The sequence below is a fragment of the Zootoca vivipara genome, chromosome 13 (genome assembly GCF_965207765.1).
Source record: "Zootoca vivipara chromosome 13, rZooViv2.hap1.1, whole genome shotgun sequence".
Lineage (NCBI taxonomy): Eukaryota > Metazoa > Chordata > Lepidosauria > Squamata > Lacertidae > Zootoca > Zootoca vivipara.
Genome location: NC_142596.1, coordinates 49339238 through 49362592, shown reverse-complemented (window position 1 = coordinate 49362592; position 23355 = coordinate 49339238). Strand labels below are relative to the sequence as shown.

General features: G+C 48.1%; 1 protein-coding gene across 2 annotated transcripts in view; it reads left to right on the top strand.

Annotated features, from left to right (window-relative positions):
• Nucleotides 1-22697, top strand: part of MICALL2 (MICAL like 2) — a 51169-nt gene extending 28472 nt beyond the window's left edge. Inside the window, exons 7-17 of one of the 2 annotated variants that reach the window (XM_060282492.2) lie at nucleotides 564-832; nucleotides 3898-3976; nucleotides 4682-4821; nucleotides 6589-6741; nucleotides 8070-8134; nucleotides 8637-8760; nucleotides 9769-9859; nucleotides 11809-11882; nucleotides 17468-17582; nucleotides 19802-19848; nucleotides 20558-22697. In XM_060282492.2, coding sequence (XP_060138475.2) covers nucleotides 564-832; nucleotides 3898-3976; nucleotides 4682-4821; nucleotides 6589-6741; nucleotides 8070-8134; nucleotides 8637-8760; nucleotides 9769-9859; nucleotides 11809-11882; nucleotides 17468-17582; nucleotides 19802-19848; nucleotides 20558-20637 — 1237 coding nt within the window. In that variant the 3' untranslated portion in view covers nucleotides 20638-22697. Of the gene's footprint in view, nucleotides 1-560; nucleotides 833-3897; nucleotides 3977-4681; nucleotides 4822-6588; nucleotides 6742-8069; nucleotides 8135-8636; nucleotides 8761-9768; nucleotides 9860-11808; nucleotides 11883-17467; nucleotides 17583-19801; nucleotides 19849-20557 lie in introns of both variants that reach the window. The other variant, XM_060282491.2, reaches the window with a different exon arrangement.
• The last annotated feature ends 658 nt before the right edge of the window (nucleotides 22698-23355 follow it).

Sequence of the window (23355 nt, the reverse complement as noted above, 5' to 3'; positions counted from 1 at the left end):
TGCTGACCTTTAAAGCCTTAAACTAGGCATCCCCAAACTGCGGCCCTCCAGATGTTTTGGCCTACAACTCCCATGATCCCTAGCTAACAGGACCAGTGGTCGGGGAAGATGGGAATTGTAGTCCAAAACATCTGGAGGGCCGAAGTTTGGGGGTGCCTGCCTTAAACGGCCTCTGTCCAGTATACCTGAAGGAGCGTCTCCACCCTCATTACTCAGCCCAGACACCGAGGTCCAGCTCTGAGGGCCTTCTGGCGGTTCCCTCCCTGCGAGAAGTGAGGTTACAGGGAACCAGGCAGAGGGCCTTCTCGGTAGTGGCTCCCGCCCTGTGGAATGCCCTCCCATCAGATGTCAAGGAAATAAACAACTACCTGACTTTTAGAAGACATCTGAAGGCAGCCCAGTTTTTAAAGACTGATGTTTTAATGTATTTTAATCTTTTGTTGGAAGCCACCCAGAGTGGCTGGGGAAACCCAGCCAGGTGGGCGGGGTATAAATATTTTATTATTATTATTATTATTATTATTATTATTATTATTATTATTCCCTCCGATTGCCCATAGCAGCAAGCCATCTCCAGCCACCTCTGGCACACAGCATCTCGAGACGAAAAGCATCTCGGACTGGAAGCCTTCCAGGCCTGTCAGCGTGCCGGCTGCCACGGAAGATCCACAGAAAGGACTCCGGGCACTTTCACCTGGCCTCGAACGTTCGCCCAAGGACCTGGGTGGCAAAGCGGGCATCGGGGTGGCCCCCCAGAGCAGGGTCAAGGATCAGCCCCCCAGCAGACCTGCAGCTGACTCTGGGCATAAACTGGACGTTAAGGTCTCCAAAGGTAAAAAGTGGCCCTTGCTTTATTTACTCATTCCATCCCGTTTTTCTCCATTTATTTATTCATTTCATGAAATTCATACATCGCTTGATTGTAAACGAACTAACCAACCTCAAAGCAGTTTAGGAAAAAAAGATAAAACAATGAAGCTGAGAAACATTTGCAACAATACTTTAAAACGTACAAAAAGTCAACAAACTGAAACAGATTAAAATTCTCACTGGCCTTTCTAAGCAATCTTGGTAAGCTTGCTTCAATAAGAATGCTTTTAGCAGGTGCTGAAAAGAAGACAGTGAAGAGACCTGCTTGATGTCAATAGGCAGGGAGTTCCAAAGTTGCCACACTAAATGAGAGTTCTTACCAATGTGGAACAGGTTGAATCATAGAATCACCAAATTTTAGAATTGGAAGGGGCCACATGGGTCATCTAGTCCAACCCCCTGAAATGCAGGACTCTTTTGCCCAACATGGGTCTCAATCTTATAACCCTGAGATTAAGAGTAGAGTCATACCTCAGTTTAAGTACGCTTCGGTTTGTGTGCTTTCAGTTTAAGTACTCTGCGGACCCGTCTGGAATGGATGAATCCACTTTCCATTACTTTCAATGGGAAAGTTTGCTTCAGGTTAAGTACGCTTCAGATTAAGTACAAACTTCCGGAACCAATTGTGTACTTAAACCGAGGTACCACTGTACAATGGTACCTTGGTTCTCAAACTTAATCTGTTCCGGAAGTGCGTTCCAAAACCAAGTCACGCTTTCCCATAGAAAGTCATGCATCAATAATGGATCAATCCATTCCAGACTTTTAAAAACAACCCCTAAAACAGCAATTTAACATGAATTTTACTATCCAACGAGACCATCCTATATAATAATGTCCATGTTGTCCCTGCGTCCAGTTGTCCCGTGTGTCCCTGGGGTACTGCGCATGTACCCCAGAGACACAGGGATTGGACGGAGGGACAACGGCCAACCGCCGCTCCGCCAACCGCCGCTCCGAAGCCCAGTCTCATGCTGGAGGCGGCGGGGGAAAGAAGCGCTCCCCCGGCAGCCTTGCCGCGCACCGCCGGCATGGGACGGCGCTTCCTCGGCGAACACAAGCAGGCAGACAGCCCGCCTGCTTGCTTCCCCGAGGAAGCCGAAGCGGCAGCGGGCGCCGAGGGAAGCCGGCTTTGGCTTGGCGGCGGCGGGAAGAAGGGGAGGAATTCCTCCCCTTTTTCCCGCCGTCGCCAAGCCAGTCCCCGAGCCGAAGTGCGGCGCGGCGGGGGCTTTTCGTCGTTTGCCTTCCCGGAGCGAAGGGGGAGGCAAACAGCGAAAAGCACCCGCCGCGCCGCACTTCGGCTCGGGGACTGGCTTGGCGTGCGCGGCGAGGTGGCGGGGGAGGAGGAGAAGCGCTCCTCCCCCCCGCCGCCTCACCACGCAGCGCCGACATGGGACGGGGCTTCGGAGACCTTCTCCGAAGCCCCGTCTCATGCGGGAGGTGCGCTGTGAGGCGGCGGGGGGGAGAAGCGCTCCTCCCCCCCGCCGCCTCACCACGCAGCGCCGACATGGGACGGGGCTTCGGAGACCTTCTCCGAAGCCCCGTCTCATGCGGGAGGTGCGCTGTGAGGCGGCGGGGGGGAGAAGCGCTCCTCCCCCCCGCCGCCTCACCACGCAGCGCCGACATGGGAAGGGGCTTCGGAGACCTTCTCCGAAGCCCCGTCTCATGCGGGAGGTGCGCTGTGAGGCGGCGGGGGGGAGAAGCGCTCCTCCCCCCCGCCGCCTCACCACGCAGCGCCGACATGGGACGGGGCTTCGGAGACCTTCTCCGAAGCCCCGTCTCATGCGGGAGGTGCGCTGTGAGGCGGCGGGGGGGAGAAGCGCTCCTCCCCCCCGCCGCCTCACCACGCAGCGCCGACATGGGAAGGGGCTTCGGAGACCTTCTCCGAAGCCCCGTCTCATGCGGGAGGTGCGCTGTGAGGCGGCGGGGGGGAGAAGCGCTCCACCCCCCCGCCGCCTCACCACGCAGCGCCGACATGGGACGGGGCTTCTGAGACCTTCTCCGAAGCCCCGTCTCATGCGGGAGGTGCCCGGCGAGGCGGCGGGGGGGGGGGAAGAAGCGCTCCTCCCCCCCCGCCGCCTCGGCACGCAGCGCCGGCATGGGACGGAGTTTCGGAGAAGGTCTCCGAAGCCCCGTCTCATGCGGGAGGTGCGCGGCGGGGGGGGGGCGGAGAAGTGCTTCTCTCCCCCCCGCCGCCTCGCCGCGCACCTCCCGCATGAGACGGGGCTTCGGAGACCTCCAAAGCTCCGTCCCATGCCGGCGCTGCACGACAGCAGCGTTCTAGCGCCCGTTTTTAAACGGGCTGAATTCCACTAGTTGATCCATAAAATGAAAGCAATAAAGAATGTGCTGCAGTCACACAATCAATCGATTGGTAGCTGAACTGGGTTCTACAGAGTTACAAAAAGAGCCGCAATATTTTTTTGGCAAAACCAGACAGACCTCAGTGTAACACTCAAAGCGATTACCCCCCCCCCCCCCAGGTCACCCGCTGCCGATGGCTGCCGACGTTCCTCCTGCAATTTTCCACGTTAAGGGGGGGGCTGAAAATGGATTCTCCGCCCCTCGGAATTAAATAATGCAGACGCGAGTGCTGAACACGCACTATATTCTGTTAGTTTTCTGGAAGTGGCAATTTATGTTGTGTGAAAGCTCAAATATGGCACGGGACTGAACAGGTTTGTGTGAACGCTGCCCTTAACTTGCATACTATATTCTGCCTAGTTACAGACAGGTAGCCATGTTGGTCTGCCGTAGTCGAAACAAAATTAAAAAAATTCCTTCCAGTAGCACCCTAGAGACCGACTACGTTTGTCATTGGTATGAGCTTTTGTGTGCACTTGGAAGTGTACCCGAAAACGTGTGCAGGCACATGAAAGCTCGTACCAATAACAAACTTAGTTGGTCTAGGAAGGAATGTTTTTATTCTATTCTGCCTGTGCTGCTCGCATGGAGGGTCGATGATCTGTGCAAAAGGTTTGTAGCTGCCTTCTCATAGTCTCATTCGTGGATGTCTTCTTTCTCCAGCGGGAGCCACGAGCATTACGGAAGAGAAATCAGAAACGCCAGCGGACTGGAGGTCCCGGCTGAAGCCGGTGGCAAACAGGTGAGGAGGGCTTGAGAAGAGGGGATTTTGATTGGGTGGAGAACATAAGATTGTGTTTGCAGACACACACAACAAAAGTGTGCCATAGGCATATATGGCAAAACATTTGGTGAGCAACCAGGATAGAATATCCCAGCGGTCAGGTTTGGAGCTTCAATGTCCCACAGAATAAATTGTGAAAATTGAGGGACGCGGGTGGCACTGTGGGTTAAACCACAGAGCCTAGGGCTTGCCGATCAGAAGGTCAGCGGTTCGAATCCCTGCGACGGGGTGAGCTCCCGTTGCTCAGTCCCAGCTCCTGCGAACCTAGGAGTTCGAAAGCACACCAGTGCAAGTAGATAAATAGGTACCGCTACAGCGGGAAGGTAAATGCCGTTTCCGTGTGCTGCTCTGGTTCACCAGAAGCAGTTTTGTCCTGCTGGCCAATAACACGAGATGAGCGCCGCAAACCCCAGAGTCGGTCACGACTGGACCTAATGGTCAGGGGTCCTTTTACCTTTACCTTTATGCACGACTTAGTCTGCATAAATTGCACGGGTAAAAGTCTGCTTTTATTGGCATGGAAAGTTGATTTGTATTAGAGCAGGGTTTGCATTATTTGTCTAGCGCAGGATATAAGCGGTTCTGTCAAAAGCCCTTTTAGGGTTGTTGGGTTTAGAGGACTCTGGGCTCCTTCCACCAATGCTTGCTTCTCTCTTTTTGCAGAGTCCCTGGCCACGGTGACCCCAGAACTGCTCACAAACCTGCAGATGTTCACAGGGCAGCTGTTGACATAACTCTGAGTCCAGTGCAGAACGACAAAAAGCCAGCTCATTCAACAGCCTCCCTGGCGAATCGGGAAACTGGTATGATAGCATTGTAAAGGCAGTAAGTGCAGCAGCAGGATAGTTTGTATAGCATTCGGCATAGAAACTGTGATTTGAACCACCTCAGCAAGTATCCAGTCCTCACTGAGGCTGTCCAAAAACCTAAAAATGGGGGGTTTGTCACTGTCGAAAGCCCAGACCCCCCCAAAATGTGTCCCTGGGCACTTTCTGCTAATGCAGATTTAAGAACATAAGGAGAACTTGCTGGATCAGGCCAATGGCCCATCTGGTCTGCCATCTTGTTCTCACAGTGGCCAACCCAGTGCCTACAGAAAACCCTCAAGCAGGATTCGAGCACAAGAGCCCTTTCTCCTCCTGTGGTGTCCAGCAACTGGTATTCTCCTAGCCAGTAGCCACTGATAGCAGTCTCCTCCATGCATTTGCCTAATCCTCTTTCAAAGCCATCCCAGTTAGTGGCCATCACTGCCTCCTGTGGCAGGGAGTTCCACAGTTTAACAATGCACTGCATCAATAAGCATTTTCTTTTATCTGAAGCAATTTCATAGCTCACCAGCCATCTGCTAGACGGAATGTTAGACTTAGAAATATTTGACTAGTGAACCAGTGGCATCTAAGGATTCTTAAAACTGATCAGCTCCATATTTGAGACATTCACCTTCATAAAAGTGGGAAGAACCGGTTTGCTGCAGTAGCTTTGGGTGCTATCAATATGTGTGTAGTGGAGAATTTGTGTGGTCTGGGTCTCAGAGGTAACTCCTGGCAGGATTAATCTCTGTTGTGCCTGTTTTCTACCTGAACGTTTCCCCCCCGGTTTTGGGGTAGTATTTTTTTTTAAAGAAAAAAGACACCCTGTATGTTTGTTTATTTGTTTTAATTCTGTTGTGTTCTTAACTTTCGGAAGTCACCCCTAGAAAGCTGTTGAAGGGTGGCGTTTGAGTTCCTCAAAATATATAAACCTTAGGTTGGATGGGCAAATGGGCAAGATTTTTTAGGAGGTGGGCTTTCCACACAGGAAGCAGGCTTTAAAATCTCATTGAGCAGGCAGACGAAAATGATTGACTATGCAGAGTTAGCAAAGTTGACCTGCGGGATCCGAAGCCAGGGAGAGACAAAGTTCCAAAAGGAATGGAGTAAATTCGTGGACTATATGGAGAAGAACTGTAGAAGTTTAAAGACCACGTATTCCACTTATACGAATTGGTTTTAATTAGATGGACTACTAAAAGGAACTATGAGATAAGAGTGGGAAAGAAAACCGAATGATGGGAGGGAGGGAAGTCAAAGCTCGGCAGAGCAAAATGAACTAAAATAGAATCATAGAATCGTAGAGTTGGAAGAGACCACAAGGGCCATCCAGTCCAACCCCCTGCCAAGCAGGAAACACCATCAAAGCATTCTTGACATATGCCTGTCAAGCCTCTGCTTAAAGACCTCCAAAGAAGGAGACTCCACCACACTCCTTGGTAGCAAATTCCACTGCCGAACAGCTCTTACTGTCAGGAAGTTCTTCCTAATGTTTAGGTGGAATCTTCTTTCTTGTAGGTGGATAGAAGATAAAATGCAAAATTCTTGTTTGTTGTTTGTTGTTATTATTTGTTGTTGTTTTTGTTTGGTATTGATTATTTGGAAATTTAATAAAAATTAGCTTTAAAAAAGGAAAGAAAATCTCATTGAGCAAACGGTTTTTCAAGATTCCTTCAGAGGAACACGTTTCCTGCAGACTGGGCTGTGTGCAGAGTTTCTCAACAATCACCTTTGCCTGTATATATATTTTTTTCATTGCAGCTTCGTCAGCTGATCAACCGCCAAAGAAAACACTGCTGGTGCCTCCCGTGGATATTTCCAGTGGCTGGAGGTCCCCCAAGCAGCAGTGGGAGGATATTGCCGCAACCAAGAAGGCCGAGGGGCTGAGCCCCTCCAGGAAGGCCGTTGCGCCCGGTAGGTTACTGCCTCCTCGCTGGACTGGCTTGTGTGTCATGCTAAGCCACGGTTTAGCCTCGCTGTGGAGCACCTCTGAGCTGCGGGCCAGATGTCGTCTCCAAGAATCCTTTATGTGGCCCTTGGTGTCATGGAATTCTACTCAGTATTGATCCAGAGTAGATTCCAATGCATAGTTAGCAGAGAAACAACTTTAACACATTGCAGGATTCCCCAAAAAATAGACCAGAGGCAATTTAAGGAAGTTTTTAAATGTTTGAAGTCCCCCGCCCCCTGTTTTTAGTGTTCTGTTGGGAGCCTCCCAGAGTGGCTGGGGAAACTCAGCCAGGTGGGCAGGATATAAATAAAATGTTGTTGTTGTTGTTGTTGTTGTTGTTGTTGTTGTTGTTGTTGTTATTGTTATTATTTCATGCAGAAGAACTTTACTGCTACTAAAGGCAAATGAGCATAATTGTCACAAATCCAATACACTCAGGATTGGCACTGTCCATAAGAAATCCAGGCAACTTAAACTTACAATAACTTATAATAAGTCTAAACCAGGCACCCCCAAACTGCGGCCCTCCAGATGTTTTGGCCTACAACTCCCATGATCCCCAGCTAACAGGACCAGTGTTTGGGGAAGATGGGAATTGTAGTCCAAAACATCTGGAGGGGTGAAGTTTGGGGATGCCTGGTCTAAACCTCGACTTTGACAGAAAGCGATAACAGGACCAGTTTAAGCTGGCTGTACTCAGCTTCTCTGAAGGAATAACCCAAACATCAGGAACCTTCTGCTTGTTTCTTTCACACAGAGAAGCTTCCAGAACCCTCTTGAATTAAGTAGAATAGGAAAGATCTCTACACATCAGATCAATACTTTTCGTACTAAGAAATGCAAACTGCCACTTGGGGCCAGTGGAGTCTTTCCCAGCCTTACCAAGAGACTCCAAAGATTTGACCCTCTGCATTCGACCCTCTCCACCTAAACATTAGGAAGAACTTCCTGACAGTAAGAGCTGTTCGGCAGTGGAATTTGCTGCCAAGGAGTGTGGTGGAGTCTCCTTCTTTGGAGGTCTTTAAGCAGAGGCTTGTCAGGCATATGTCAAGAATGCTTTGATGGTGTTTCCTGCTCGGCAGGGGGTTGGACTGGATGGCCCTTGTGGTCTCTTCCAACTCTACGATTCTATGATTCTATGCTAACTGAGACACAGCCCTGCAGTTCTGCATTTCCTTACCTGATAGCTAGCAAGCCCTATCGAACGAGGTGGGGCTTGCTTCTGAGTAGACATGAACTGGGTGCTGCTGCCCGTCTGTGTAAGAGGCTTCCCTTTTCCCTCTCTTCCCAGTGAGGCCGTCTCCTCCTAGAGTCCTACAGAAGTCTCTGACCGGTCAAGCGGTGTCTCCCCCCAAGGTAAGGCCAGGAGTGAAGAAAGGCAGTTCTGTGCAGGGGTGGGGAGGCCTCTAGCCCTCGTCCAGGAGCAGTGCGACTCTGAATCCCATCAGCACCTGCCGGCACGGCCAGTGGTATGGGTGATGGAGTCTATCAGCAGGTCATCCCATCCCTGATGTTGGGGGTGGAGAGGCTCAGATTTGCTAGAGGCCATTAGTGTGGGCCGATATTCCGTTTCTCAGCACAACCTACCTCGCAGGGTCGTTGTGCGGAACAAAAGGTGGCGGACTCTCCTTCAGGGGAGTTTTTTCGAACGCAGGACGGGTGGCCAAGTGCCAGGGATTCTTGAGCTGTCATTCTTGCAGCGGGGTTGGACTAGATGTCCCTTGGGGTTCCCTTCCAGCTCTGCAATTCTGCGAGGGTAACGTGGAGGAAGAGAACTGGATGGTTCTGCTCCCTAACGGTAAGGATTATATTGTCGTATGGCGTGCGTGATAAAGCGCGGCTATTTTGTTCATTTCAGCGCCACCCAGACTACATCCCCGAGGAGGAAATCCAGAAGGAAGTCCGGCAGATTGAGAAGGATTTGGACAAGCTGGAGCTCAAAGGGGTGGATATGGAAAAGGAGCTGAGGAACTGCGAGGGAGGTGAGGCAGGTCCAGGTGTCTTCGGGGTGGAGAGGCGACTGTGGTCCCCTGCTGCGGGATTTGTTACAGTGGTGCCTCGCTTAACGAATGCCCTGCTTAACGAAATTTCCGCTTAATGAAATGATTTTTCGAGCGGAGGTTGCCTCGCTAGACGAATTCGTTTTATGAAAAATTCGTCTAGCAAATCGCGGTTTCCCATAGGAATGCATTGAAATTCAATTAATGCGTTCCTATGGGCAAAAAATAATTAAAAAAAAATTCCATGCATTCCTATGGGATTCGCTAGATGAATTTTTCGTTATAAGAAAAGACCTGTGGAACGAATTAAATTCGTCTAGCGAGGCACCACTGTATTCTTATAAGGGATACAGTGGTACCTTGGTTCTCAAACGCCTTGGAACCCAAACACTGCAAACCTGGAAGCACACGTTCCGGTTTGCAAACTTTTTTTGGAAGCCGAACGCGCTTCATTTTGAGTGTTACGCTTCCAATTTGAGTGTTACGCTGAGGTCTGTCTGTTTTTGCTATTTATTTTGCGTTTTTGTTTTTGCAGCTCTTTTTGTTTTGTTTTTTGTGACAATGTGGAACCCAGTTAAGCTACTGATCAATTGATTGCTTTCGTTTTATGGATCAATGGTCTCGCTAGATAGTAAAGTTCATGTTAAATAGCTGTTTTAGGGTTTGTTTTTAAAAGTCTGGAACGGATTAATCCGTTTTGCGTTACTTTCTATGGGAAAGTGTGCCTTTGTTTTGGAACGGACTTACGGAATGGATTTAGTTTGAGAACCAAGGGACCACTGTATATGAAATATTGAAGCTTTTCCTTTGGGACGCCTGCCCGTGGTTTGCTTGGCGGGGTCCAAGATGTCCCCCATTCAAGCCCCAATTGGCTTAGTTCTAAGACTTCCATATTCCCGCATGCCAGAGTTTATCAAACCTCAGGCAGCCCCCCCGAAGCGAAGAGCTCAGACCCAACTCTTCAAAGTTTCTTTGGTCCCCTGTGTGCAGATGAGAGCGAGGATGGCCTGATGGTGGAATGGTTCAAGCTGATCCACGAGAAGCAGCTGCTGCTGAGGCGGGAGTCTGAGCTGATGCACAAGTGAGTGAAGCCATAGAATTGCAGAATCGTGGAGGTGCACCCAGGGGCCATCCAGTCTAGCCCCCTGCAATGCAGGATGGCAGCTAAAGTCCGGAAAAGTTTGCCCATTTCTCAGCGGGGCGGGGTGGGGGGTGATGGGAAAGTGGCTGCAAAGATGGTATTCGGCCTGTCAGCTGATATTCTCCCCTCTGCTGGATTTGCAGCAGATTATTTATGTGTTTATAACCATATTCACATACCGCTCTTCACTAAAAAAAATAATGGGGGAGGAGATCAGAGTGGCTTGCAACAATTGCACATTAAAAACCATACAATGGAAAGCACAAAAAAGGAGTTAAAAGAGCCAGTGTGGTTTAGTGGCTCAAGACCAGGAAGTGACCAGGGTTCAAATCCTCCCTCAGTCATTGAGGGACTCACTTTGGGGGCCAGACTCTGCCTCTCAGCCTAACCCACCTCACAAGGTTGCTGTGAGGATAAAATGAGGTGGAGCAACTTGCAGGGGAGGGGTGGTATATAAAATGTAATAAATTAAATAAGTACTAAATAAATAGATCCCGATGGAAGCCTGCCTTTCTTCCTCTTTATTAGCTTGTGGGAAATTCACCCCCTTTTTAAAGGAAGGCTTTTGGACCATAAAGTTAATCCTGTTTTTAGCCTGTTTTTAGTGTGTGTAAGTTTCCAGGTGCTTCCTGTTTCTGATTATATTTTCTTATGTCACTGTATCTCCTGTTTTCTGTGTGTGTGTTTTTTATACTCTCCCTCCCACCCCCCGAATACATTTATCCAATTTAATAGGCCCACCCCCACCCCACCACCAAACAATCCCAAGGCAGGCTGCATGTAAAAAAAACCCCCAACAACCCTTGGCTTAAAAACAGAAAACATTCTCTGAAAATTTCCCCCAAACGCAAATAAAAAAGCAGCAGGAGTAAAGAGCAGGTGATAAAATCAATAAAGACTGGCATAACCTTTATTATTTGGTTTAAAACCAGCATCGTCTTGAATAGCCAGCCTCCTTCGACTTCTAAGGAAAGGTGGGCTGTCGGTTTCTTAAATTGGGGTGGGGAACCTGTGCCCCCCAGATATTGCTGTCCTCCCAACTCTTAGTCAACAGGGCTCACAGCTGAGGATAACGGGAGCTGGAGTCCAGCAATATCTGAAGGACCACATATAAATAATTTTTTAAAATGGCAGGCTGGTTCTCTGTTGCAGTCCATTGTTCCCAGCTAGGGCAAAACCCCTTAGTGTACGTTTTGGCCATCAGGAATTAGTAAGTCCCCCTGTAGTGGCGAGTTGTGGAATGGCACAAACCATTTGGTGCGGGGGGGCTTTGTCTGAATCCGCACTCGCTAACCTTGAATGAATGAATCTTTATTTGCGTCAGCCATAGCGATAAAACAACAATACGATATACAAAGACTAGAAATAAAAAGTCGGTGAAATAAAATAGATGTTAAGGTTTCGAATCAATATTCAAAGAGTGGATCTGATTCTGATTGCCCCAGCTAAAAACCTTGCAACCTTTGCTGTCACCTGCTCATCTTGTTCTGCCAAGAGAAAGGACAGTGGTTGGGCGACCAGGAATGGACAATAAAAGAGGGGTGATAATCTCATTCCTCAAGTCTTTATAAAGAGTGCAAGCTAGCAGGGCATGCGCCACCGATTCGGCACTGCCATCTCCACAGGGACATAAGTGTTTTTCGTGTGGAATCTGTTGGAATCGTCCCTCAAGTACAGCCAAGGGCAGTACATTCAAGCTTGCGAGAGTAAAAGCATGTCTATATTTTAGAATTGCTAGGTTATGCAGACAGGGTGCCAGAGAGTCGAAATGGGAAGGTGGGAAATAGTCATACCATGGGCAGAATTTCCTTATCGTGGCCAAGTTGTTCTGTCGCTTGATATCATTTCTCGCTAACCTTCCTCCCCGTCTTTTCTTTGGAAACCAACAGGATGAACCAGCAGAAGCTGGAGGAAAAGCAGTGGGACATCGAGGGCGAGCTAAGGAGCCTCATGAGCAAATCTGGTGCGTCGTCCGCCTTTCTCTAGAGACTCTTTTTTAAGAAAGTGTTTTCCCCTCCCCTTTTCCTTTGCTCTGATACAGTACAGGTAACCCACATCTTTTTCTTTAAAAAAAAAAAGATTTTTATTGAAGTACGAGAATTTTTACATACATTATATTCTCTCCTTCCAATTTTTAATTTCACGTACCATTTTTCCTTTCCTTTCCTTCCCTTCCCACCCCCTCCCTCACCCATAATCCATTGGAAGGGTTCAAACAGTTGTCCTCAGCCACGGGCACAATGTCTTTAATTTCCACTGAATGTCTTCTGGTCCAGTAGTTGTTATCCATTGAAGATAGGGGTTCCATCTGGTCCTTATCATAGTAGACTTGGCCTTCCATGTTATTCCCTGTGACGTTACTGCCACGATGTCTGACTGAATAAATTCAAACAAATAATTAGTCCAGACCTCTACTGTCCATTTTTCTCTGTCTTTCCAACCTAAAGCTATTGTTGCCTTTCCTGCTAGTATCATTGCTTTGAAGGTGTGCTGGTCACCTTTCTCTATGGCCGTGTTTCCTAGTATACCCATTGTCATAAGATTGAAGTCTATAGGTAGCTTCACTTTAGAAACTTCATTAATAACCTTAAGGATTTTATTCCAAAATCCCCCTACCTCTGGGCATTCCCAATACATATGGGAGAACCATACCTTGGCTTGTTCACAGTGCCAGCAGTTAGGGTTCAATCCTGGTATCATATTAGCTAGCTGGGCCGGAGTTCTATATCATTTTAGAAAGAATTTTAGTTCGAGCTCCCTAAATTTGCTTACTTTAATCTCATCTATTCCTTTCATTATCCTTTCGACCTTTGATTCGCTAATTTGTTCTTCCTTACTCCATATCTTTTGAATAAGTTGGGTTGTCAGTTCTTTATTTGTAATCATCCTCTTATAGATTTTACCTGTCATTCCTTGTTTAGTTCCCCCCCCCCATTTGTTTATATAGTTCCTCTATTGGCTCTTCTAATCTCATATTTCCTATCTCTTGGGCTTTAAGAATTTCATTATATAACCCTCCAATTTTTAACCAGTATTGGTTACCTATGTTCTCTGTTACTTCCTGCAATGACTTTAAGGACTCTCCTCTATACATTTCTTGGACTATGTGATATCCCTTAGCACTAAGAATTTTCCACCATTTGGGGTCGTCTATTGCCTCATATATGCTTTCTAAGGGTGCCCACAGAGAGATCCTTTTTAACCATATAGGTTGCCATCTCCTCCATATGCCTAATGCCAATTTCCTGGGTCCTATTGCAGATTTCAGATCTTCCTTTACATTATTTGTGAAGATTCCAAATCTTCCTGCACCGTTGTTGGCCTCATCCTCAAATCTGATCCACTTTTGTTTATTTTTTGCTCCAATTTCTAGTAAAGTTTTTAATTGGACGGCTTCATAGCAATTATAAATGTTGGGGAGGCCCCACCCTAATTCTGATTTGTGGTTATACACAAACCTCTTTTGTGTCAGGTAACCCGCATCTTGTGCTGCTTTTACTTTGTGCAGGTGAAAAATACATACATACTGTCAGAGAAGGTTGCAGCTACTCATGAGTAAAGACGCTCCACTCCGTCGTTTCTTTCAGAGTTTTATTGTGCATGCTATTTACAGTGCAAGAGTATCGGGAAACATGACTGCTCAGTCCGTATCAGAACCTCGCAATGGCTTCTTCCTGGTCTTTGCCCAGCACAACAGCCTGGGGACCCCAAAACGCCACCCCCTTGCCCTACGGGTGGTAGCACGCCTCAATTCAGGCATCGGGGGAAACGGACACCCTGTGTCCGAAGGCTCTCTCAGCTCCTCCTCCCCTAGCATACGACAGACCTCTCTCCACTCCGCTCACTTCCTCATTCCTCTCCTCTGGCTCGCTACTGGTGCTGACGCTGGGTGATGAGCTGGTGAAAATGATAGGTGGGGGCTCTCTGTAAGGAGACCCCCTAACACATACATACATACATACATACATACATTCTTCTTCTTCTTCTTCTTCTTCTTCTTCTTCTTCTTCTTCTTCTTCTTCTTCTTCTTCTTCTATCACTCATAGCCGAGTAAGATTGGCTTCCATGAACATGGTCTTAACAGTGATTCTGTAAGTGACTGTGGAGGCCAATTCTGGATCCACACGTCCTTCCACAGTGGGGGCAGAGGTTTCTAGGCAGGAGTTGATCATGTTGAGGGTTTGCCGAGTGTGCCTTCCTCTTAGCACATTTCTCCCTTTTCATCCTGAGTTTGAGTGTCTTCAAAGTCCATGACACCTTTGGTAAAGGCTGTTCTCCAATCGGAGCTCTTGCAGGCCAGTGTTTCCCAGTTGTCAGTGTTTATACTACATTTTTAAAGATTTGCCTTGAGACAGTCTTTAAACTCCTTTTGTTGACCACCAGCATTACGCTTTCCATTTTTAAGTTTGGAATAGAGTAGTTGCTTTGGAAGACGATAATCAGGCACCCACACAACATCACCAGTCCAACGAAGATGTTGAAGAATCATTGCTTCGACACGTTGCTTTTTCCAGTACACTGGTATTAGTTTGCCTGTCTTCCCAAGTGATGTGTAAAAAATTTCGGAGACACCATTGATGGAATCTTTTGAGGAGTTGGAGATGGCATTTATAAGTGGTCCAAACTTTGCAAGCATACAGTAAGGTTGGTAGTACAGTGGTACCTCTGGTTAAGAACTTAATTAGTTCCGGAGGTCCGTTCTTAACCTGAAACTGTTCTTAACCTGAGGCACCACTTTAGCTAATGGGGCCTCCTGCTGCCGCCATGCCGCTGCCGCACGATTTCTGTTCTCATCCTGAAGCAAAGTTCTTAACCTTAGGTACTATTTCTGGGTTAGCAGAGTCTGTAACCTGAAGCGTTTGTAACCTGAAGCCAGGCATCCCCAAACTTCGGCCCTCCAGATGTTTCGGACTACAATTCCCATCATCCCTGACCACTGGTCTTCTTAGCTAGGGATCATGGGAGTTGTAGGCCAAAACATCTGGAGGGCCGCAGTTTGGGGATGCCTGCCTGAAGCGTTTGTAACCCGAGGTACCACTGTACAATAGCTTTGTAAACAAGCATTTTGGTTTCCCTGCAAATGTCCTGGTCCTCAAACACTCTGCCCTTCAATTGGGAGAAATCTGCATTCGCAGAGCTCAGGCGATACATCCGTACATGGAGAGCAGGGGAACCAAACCCTCATGGAAGCTACAAGTTACCTTCACATTTTGCCAGGAACACCTGGAAACTGAATCTGCAGAAAGCAGGACTCAAATGTCGGGGAACTGTTTTAGACTTCCCCCGACCCTTCTGTTTTTGTCTTATGCTGGTGCCATTTAATTACTGTTGTGAGTCGCTTCAAGTAGTTTCGTAAAGCAAAAATGAAGCCACAAATAAGTTTAATTATTATTATTATTATTATTATTATTATTAATAATAATAATAATATATTATTCCCCACCCATCTGGCCGGGTTCCCCCAGCCGCTCTGGGCGGCTTCCAACAAAACATTTAAATACAGAAATCCATCAAACATTAAAAGCTTCCCTAAACAGGGCTGCCTTAAGATGCTTTCTAAAGATCTGGTAATTGTTACCACAGGGTGGGCGCCACTACCGAGAAGGCCCTCTGCCTGGTTCCCTGTAACTTAGCTTCTCGTAGCGAGGGAACTGCCAGAAGGCCCTCAGCGCTGGACCTCAGTGTCCGGGCAGAACGATGGGGGAGGAGACGCTCCTTCAGGTATACTGGACCGAGGCTGTTTAATCAATCAATCAATTAATGATTGATTGATTAATTAATTAATTAATGAAAGTGGGTGGAAAGGGTGCATCTTATCAGACACAGACTGTAGGAAATCTAGGCCAGGCATAGGCAAACTCGGCCATCCAGATGTTTTGACACTACAATTCCCACCGTCCCACTGGTCCTGTTAGCTAGGGATGATGGGAGTTGTAGTCCCAAAACATCTGGATGGCCAAGTTTGCCTATGCCTGATCTAGGCCTTGTGGTTTGCACAGCAGATCCGTGTGCCTCTTCCCCATGTGGCAACTTGATCCCGGAAGTGCAGATCTCCTGTATTGTTGCTTCCTGAATGCAAGTGGGTGGGGTCAAGCAGGTGCAGGAGCTGATTGGCAGCAGGAGGGAGGAACAAGCCCAGCTGCTGAAGGATGGCAAAGGCATAGAGCAGGCATCCCCAAACTGTGGCCCTCCAGATGTTTTGGCCTACAACTCCCATGATCCCTAGCTAACAGGCCCAGTGGTCGGGGAAGATGGGAATTGTAGTCCAAAACATCTGGAGGGCCGAAGTTTGGGGATGCCTGGCATAGAGGCAGCCAACAGGATCCCCTCCAGATTATTTCTGGATTCCAGGTCCCATCTGCCCCTGGCCGTTGTTAGTGGGATGGCTTCAGGAGAAGAAATGGCTCAGGAGTAAACTCACACAAATCTGGAGTAGAGTCCCTAAGACGGTTGGATGGCGCCTTATTTGCCTCCTTCCGGCAACTCCTGCAGCCAAGCTGGTGCCAAACGTCTTGCTTTTCTTTTCTTTGGATCCCATCATTGATGCCGAGAGGAGGGTCTTGTCATCTGGGCAGCCCAGGACCTCAAGACACACTGACCAGGCTTGCGCCCTCGAGAGGTCACTTCGGTGCTGCAACATTGCAGTTTGACTTCACCCTCCGGAGACACACTCCATTGTCTCTCAAGATAGACGGAGGCCAACAAGTTGCTTTAAACTCTTTTTAATACAGTGGAACCTTGGTTTCCAAACATAATCTGTTCCGGAACACCGTTCGGCTTCCAAAACGTTAAAAAAAAAGGAGGATCAATGGGCTGGCTGCAAAGTCAATGGGAAATAATGAAAAACACGCCTTCGGAAGCCGTTCGACTTCTGAAAAACGTTTTAAAATGGAAGCAATTACTTCTGGGTTTTCGGCATTCGGGTTCCGAATTATTCGGCTTCCGAGACGCTCAAAAACCGAGGTTCCACTGTACTGCTTTTTAATGTTGCAATGTCTTGGGACCTTGCAGTGAAGGGCAGGTGATAAATTTATTATAAATTATTATTATTTATTACAACTAATTTATTAATCCTCTAAAGCATCATCTCAAATCGATTTACATATATGGTATTTTTTTAAAAAGTTCAAAACACAACAGCAGCAAATGCATTTAAAACATGATTGGTATTCTAAACATGCGGACACTCGTAGAGATCTACTGGGTGAATAAGGAGAAAGACCATCTCGCACAGCCTGCGGCTTTTCTGTGCTCCCATGTCTTCCTCCAGTCCTTCCCAGCTTTTATCTCATTCTGTTCCTTTCACCACTCCTCTAATGGAAGGCACATTCGTCCTTTCAGTTTTCTTTTCCGTTCTCCTGCCGTCACTGTCGCCACTCGAATCCAGGACATGGGGATGAACGCCCGCATGCTTTCCCTCTTCGCAAGCCCTACCAGCCACCTCCCCACCACCACTGCTACCGCCCCACTCACAGCTGTGTGGATATTTTGTGAGCCAATTAATGGTAATGATTGGCCTGTGTTGTTTCCCTTCCCCCTGTTGCTTAGAGTTCTCAAAGACGCCCAGGGAGAAGGCCCGTGAGGAGGAGCTGCTGGCGTTGTACGTGGCCACCGTCAACGACCGGAATAAAATCGTGGAGGACCTGGACGAAGACCGGCTCAGGTGCGCGAAGGCTTTTCAGGCGGGGGGGGGGGGGAGAGAGAAGGCTGCGTTCATGCATTGCCTTGACTCTGTTGCCTATCCCTCGCCATCCTGGAGAAAAAGGGCAAGTGAGGTACTGTAGGGTTCTGTCCTGGACCCACTGTCAGGCTTCAGGGAATCGGCTTTCTCCCCACCCCAGAAGCAGATAAGCAGAACAAAGGAAAAGGAGTCTTCCTACCAGTTAGAAACTTTAATGATCAGAGTGAGAGAACAAATAACCCGTCTCCTAGAACGGCGGTGCTCCCAATTAAGGATTACACCCCCTTAATCTACGTCACTCCTACGTCTTGTAATCGGAGCTTGTCCCCTCTGTGCTTTCTGTTCTGCCACCGTCTTAGCCCTTCTTGACCTTAGGGAGACCAGAGACAGTGAATCTGTTAACTCTCTATCTCCCGGTGTCTCTTCTCCTAGCTGTTCCCCATCCAGTATTTCCCAGCTTCTGCCTTCTTATCTGTGTCCCTCTGCAAGCCACTGTTCCAAATCTATACTGCCCTCCTGCTCCTGGGAAGATCCAGTATCCGGATCAGGGGGAGGGGGAGGCTCCCGCCATTCCTCCTCAGTGCAGCCCTCCTCAGCACGGTCCCTGACATCAACGTCTTTGCAAGGAATGAAGGAGATGATCATCAAATTTGCCGATGGCCCCAAACTGGGAGGGGTAGCTAATGCCACAGAAGACAGAATCAGAATGCAAAATGGCCTTAATGAATTAGAGAACTGGAATCACAGTGGTCAGCGCTGGGTCGTCCGTGTTCTGCAACGTGACTGTATTCAAAGATAGCAAGTAGATGCAGGGCTTGGCTTGCATAATCTGTACAGGCCGCAAAAACCCACTTTTATTGGCACAGAAAAGTTGTTGACCTTGAGGAAAGGTGGGGCAGTGGAAGACCCCCTTCATTTGAAACCCTGGAAGGGCACTGCCAGTCAGTGAAGACAGAACTAAGCTAGATACGGCCCCAATACTCAGTGCAAGGCATCTTGCAGCCCTAAGGGAGATGCCTCCCCACATGTAAGAAGGCAGGACCTGAACTCGGGCCCTTTGACATGTGAAGGTGATGCTCTGCTACTGAACACTGACCCCTCCCATCCTCTCCAGTCTTGGCATTTCAGGGCTCTGTCAGTTCCTCCCTTCCCTGTATAGGAGTGGAACAGGCTGCAAAGTTGGGCTGGCTGCCTCTTCTTTTCATTTTTGCCTCCCTGCTCCTGATTTTCCTGTTTCTCAAGAGGAAGCCCCTTCAGGAAAAGAAGGCAGGACTTCTTAATAGAGGGCCCTGCGTTGAGGAAGCCCTCTTTGGCCTCAGCATTTTCTGAGAACGGCCAACGAGCTCCCACGGTAGGTCTTTACTGGCTCCTTCTGCCAATCGAGGTTCATAGGGTCCGGCTCCTTGGCAAGCCTTTTGGAGTAATTAGGAACCGCCTTAGTTTCTGGCTGTTGTTTCCTTGTCGGTCCAGGTCTTTTCGCTCCAAGCTCTGAAAGGATGTGCTGACTAGGCAGGTGGGGAAGAAGCTGCGCTGCCAGCCTGGTATTTCTCTCCCCCCAAGCCCCCCCCAAAAAACTTTCTGTGAACCAAATCAAAACTTTGCTGAGTTAAACCAAAGGGCTTGCTTCAACTGAAAAAGAATGTCAGGCAGGAAGCGAGGGTCCCTGCTGGGTCTCTGCTTGGGTCATGGATGCCTCTTTGGAGAAATGGGCAGAACAGGAACTCATGCAGGGTGGCAACGGGCAGCCTCCTCTGGGAAACAAATCGTCCTGTGCCTCCGATAGAAGAATGAACTGATGACATGCGCCACAGAGACATGGCAGAATTAGCCAATCCCGGCAACAGTTGATTGGAAAGAGGCACGACTGCTGTAGGGAATCATACAGAGAGGCGGTAGACAACCTCCTGACTTTTCTTTGTCCCCCGCCTCCTTGATTAGTTTTTTGAGGAGATGGCTTCCTTGATAGAAATGAGGAAGAGGGAAGGAGCTGAAATGGTAGAATGCGCTCTGCTCCTTTGAAAGGTAGGGCCTGGCTTGTCTGAGCTGAGCCAAGGGTCATACTTGACCTTTATGATGCCAAGAGTCCTCATCTATCTGAGTTGCATAGTTCAGTGCTCTGTTCTCTGTAGGGTTCCAGCTGCTGAAACATCTGGAGTGCATTCTCTCTCCCCCCCCTCAACTGTCTGTATTTCCTTCCTCAGGGAAATTGAAGAAGATGAAGTGATAGCGGCCATGATCCAGAAGCTCGGTAAGCCTGATCTGCGATTTTTTTTTGTGGGGGGGGGAGAGAAAGCCTCGTCCTTGGATAAGACCAGATGTGCTGGGTCAGATCTGGACCACATTCACAGCACACATTTAAAGCAATATTGATAAATCATTTTATCCGCATGCTGCCTTTCCAAAGTTCAAACCATGCTCAAGGCGCAGCTTACAACATATTTTTAAAAAAATCGCATAACTACACACAGAAAAAAAGTAGCCATGACCGATAAACAAAGCATCAAAAGGTACACAACCTACTTAAACGATCTCCACATAAATCGTGAAATCCAAAAGAAAGATGCAAAAAATTAACAGCGAGAACAGCAACAACTTCCCACAACAACTTCCCCAAAGCAATAATCTGTTTGGCAGTCTCAGCTTTTGCAGCTGGAGTCAGTCCGGGCCCTAGGAGGAAACTAGACCAATAGAAGCCCAGATGGTGCTCTCCACGTGGTGCTGTTGGACTACAACTCTCATCAGCCCCCAGCCAGGGATGATGGGAGTTGTAGCATCCTGTCCATGCAGCCTGTCCCTCCCATAGATCTGGTCTGAGGAGTTAGGTGATCTTGGGAAACCAGTCTTGAGCCATTTCCTGCATTTAGACTCCATAATCTATCGCGCCCCTTGATCGCAACCACATCTGCACTCTTGATCAGTTATGCAAAGACGTGTATCGTTTTTCTCGCCTTCTGTAGATGTGCCCCGTAACACCCAGGAAAGCGAAAAGAAGAAAACGAAATTCGGCTTATTCCATATGTTGAAGATAAAGAACTAGGTGGAAGAGTGAAGTTTCCTCGGAGACAAAGAGTCCGTTTTCCGTTGGTGATGGAGTAGCCATTCGGCCTCTCTTTTCTGCTTTGGGAGAGTAAAAGCCATTTTGGCCAAAAAAGAAGAAAAAAAAGAGGAAGCCGGAGAACCAAACAAGGGGTTTATTCAAAACCTGGAAAGTGGACAGTCAGGGATGGAGTTTCCCTGGTCCAGATCCGTGAACTGAACAGGCCTTGAAAGCAAACTTGATAGACTCGCTGGCATCATTTGGAGAGCAAATGTGTTCATTGGCTGGTGTTCCTCTGTATACTAGTCTGTCTGGAGAATCCCAGTCCGGCCTAGAGCAATTCAGGAACTCTCTTTAGGAGCAGTTTCTCCCTCCTCTGCTACCAAGCGAGTACAGTCGTACCTTTGTTCTCAAACTTAATCCATTCCGGAAATCCGTTCCAAAACCAAAGCGTTCCAAAACCAAGGCGCACTTTCCAAAAGAAAGTAATGCAAAATGGTTTAATCCGTTTCAGACTTTTATAAACAACCCCTAAAACAGCAATTTAACATGAATTTTACTATCTAACGAGACCATTGATCCATAAAATGAAAGCAATCAACAACGTACTGCAGTCACACAATCAATCAATCAATAGCTGAACTGGGTTCCACACAGTCACAAAACAAAAAAAGCCGCAAAAACAAGAACCCAAATAAATAGCAAAAACAGACAGACACTCAAAACGGAAGTGTGGCACTCAAAACGGAGCACATTCGGCTTCCAAAAAAAGTTCGCAAACCGGAACACTTGCTTCTGGGTTTGCAGTGTTTGGGTTCCAAGTTGCTTGAGTACCAAGGCGTTTGATTTCTGTAATTGGGGATGGATGTAGAGCTGCCAGAAGCCTTATGGCTTTCCCCAAATAATTCTGGGAAGCGTAGTTTGTTAAGGGTGCCGAAGGCTCTTAAGAGGCCTCTGTTCCCCTCACAGGGCCACAATCAACAGATTTCCCTGTAAAGAGGGATTGCAAAACCACTCTGAGGCCATGTTCATACCACACATTTAAAGCACTATCTTACCTCTTTAAACAGTCGTGGCTTCCCCCGAAGGATTATGGGAGCTGTGGTTTTGTTAAGGGGTGCTGAGAATTCTTAGGAGCCCCACCCCACCCAGCTACATTTTCCAGAGTGGTTCAACAATGGTCACTGTACATTTAAAACACTGTAATAGATGCTTAAATTTTTAAGCTACCCCCAAAGAAATCTGGGAGTTGTTATTTGTTCACGATGCTGGGAGCCCCTCCCAGAACTACAGTTCCAAGACTCCCCTAGGAAGAGGGAGACACTCTGGGAATTGTAGCTCTGGGAGGGGAATAGGAGTCCCCTGACAACTCTCGGCACCCGCAGCAAACCACACAGTTCCCAGAATTCCTGGGGGGGGGGAGAGCCATGGCTGTTTTAACGCACTGTCCTTAGGCTAGTGTCGAGCAGAGAGGAGGGTGGCTTTAACTGTGTGGGGGCTGCTGAATTGGGCTTGGGTGTGCATGCCAGGCGCAGAGGACCCATATAGAAGCAGCCCCACCCCACCCCACCAGTTAGAGCGGGGGGCCCTGCTTGTGCGGTGTGAAGGTCGACTCTCCTTCCTTGGAGGTTTTAAAGCAGAGCTTGGATGGCCATCTGCCATGGGTGCTTTATCTGGGATTCCTGCATTTCAGGGGGTTGGACTAGATGACCCCTGTGGGTCCCTTTCAACTCCACAATTCTATGATTCTGTGTGTGGGGAGACCAACTCGCTGTGAACATTTCCTTCTAACCACTAGGTGGCAGCGCAGCTCTCAGCAAGCCGGTTTGCCCAGAGCATGGACCAGTTGATTTTTTCTTCTTTTCAAAACAAACCTCAGGAAGTCGTATTAAAGACAGAAGGGAGGGGTGGGGAAAACAAATAAGGGAAATTTGTTCTTTTCTTATATATAAAAGAATGACAGCATCCAAACACGCGCGCCCGTGTAGCTAGCCGGTTGCTCCCGCGATGGGCTTCCTTTTTGCACTTGTTTGTATTAAAGCAAGAATGATTTAAACGGTGCTGGTTTATATAACGTGGCTTGGCTTTGGTGGCTTGGGGGAAGAAATGGCCTTTTAACTCATCTGAATCTCACCTGGTGTTTATACTGGCAGCCAAGGGAGAGGACTTTTGGCAAGTAAATAATATTAATAAAAAAGGGGACAAGCAGATTTTTTTTTTAAGTGGGGGACCTTTTATTGTCCGTCTTTCTTTTTTTAAAAGTAAGTAACTCTGTGGCCAGTTCAGGTACACAGGTGGGGGTTGATGCCCTCATAATCCAGTTAAATATTTAGAATAGGACCACACCCCATTCTTCATGGGAGTGCCTGCGAAGGTCTTTCCTGCCTATTCTTGGCCACAGGATCCTTTTCCTGACCAGGAGTTTGCAGAACTATTCCCATTTTCTTTTTAGTGAGGTGGGTTGGGAATTGTGCAGAGTTAATTCTCAAAGGCATATGAAAGGCTTCCATCTCCTTTGGACACCATGCATTTAAAGTGCTGTGGGACCATTTCAAACAGTCATGGCTCCCCCCCCCCGCCCCAGAGAATTCTCCATCAAATTTGTGCGCACGGATATTGGGAGGCTCATTTCAACCCATTTCTTCAGGAAAGATTGTCCCAACAGTTTCTGGGGAGTGGGGCTCACGATTTGCAGAAGCAGAGCTTCTCCCCCCCCCC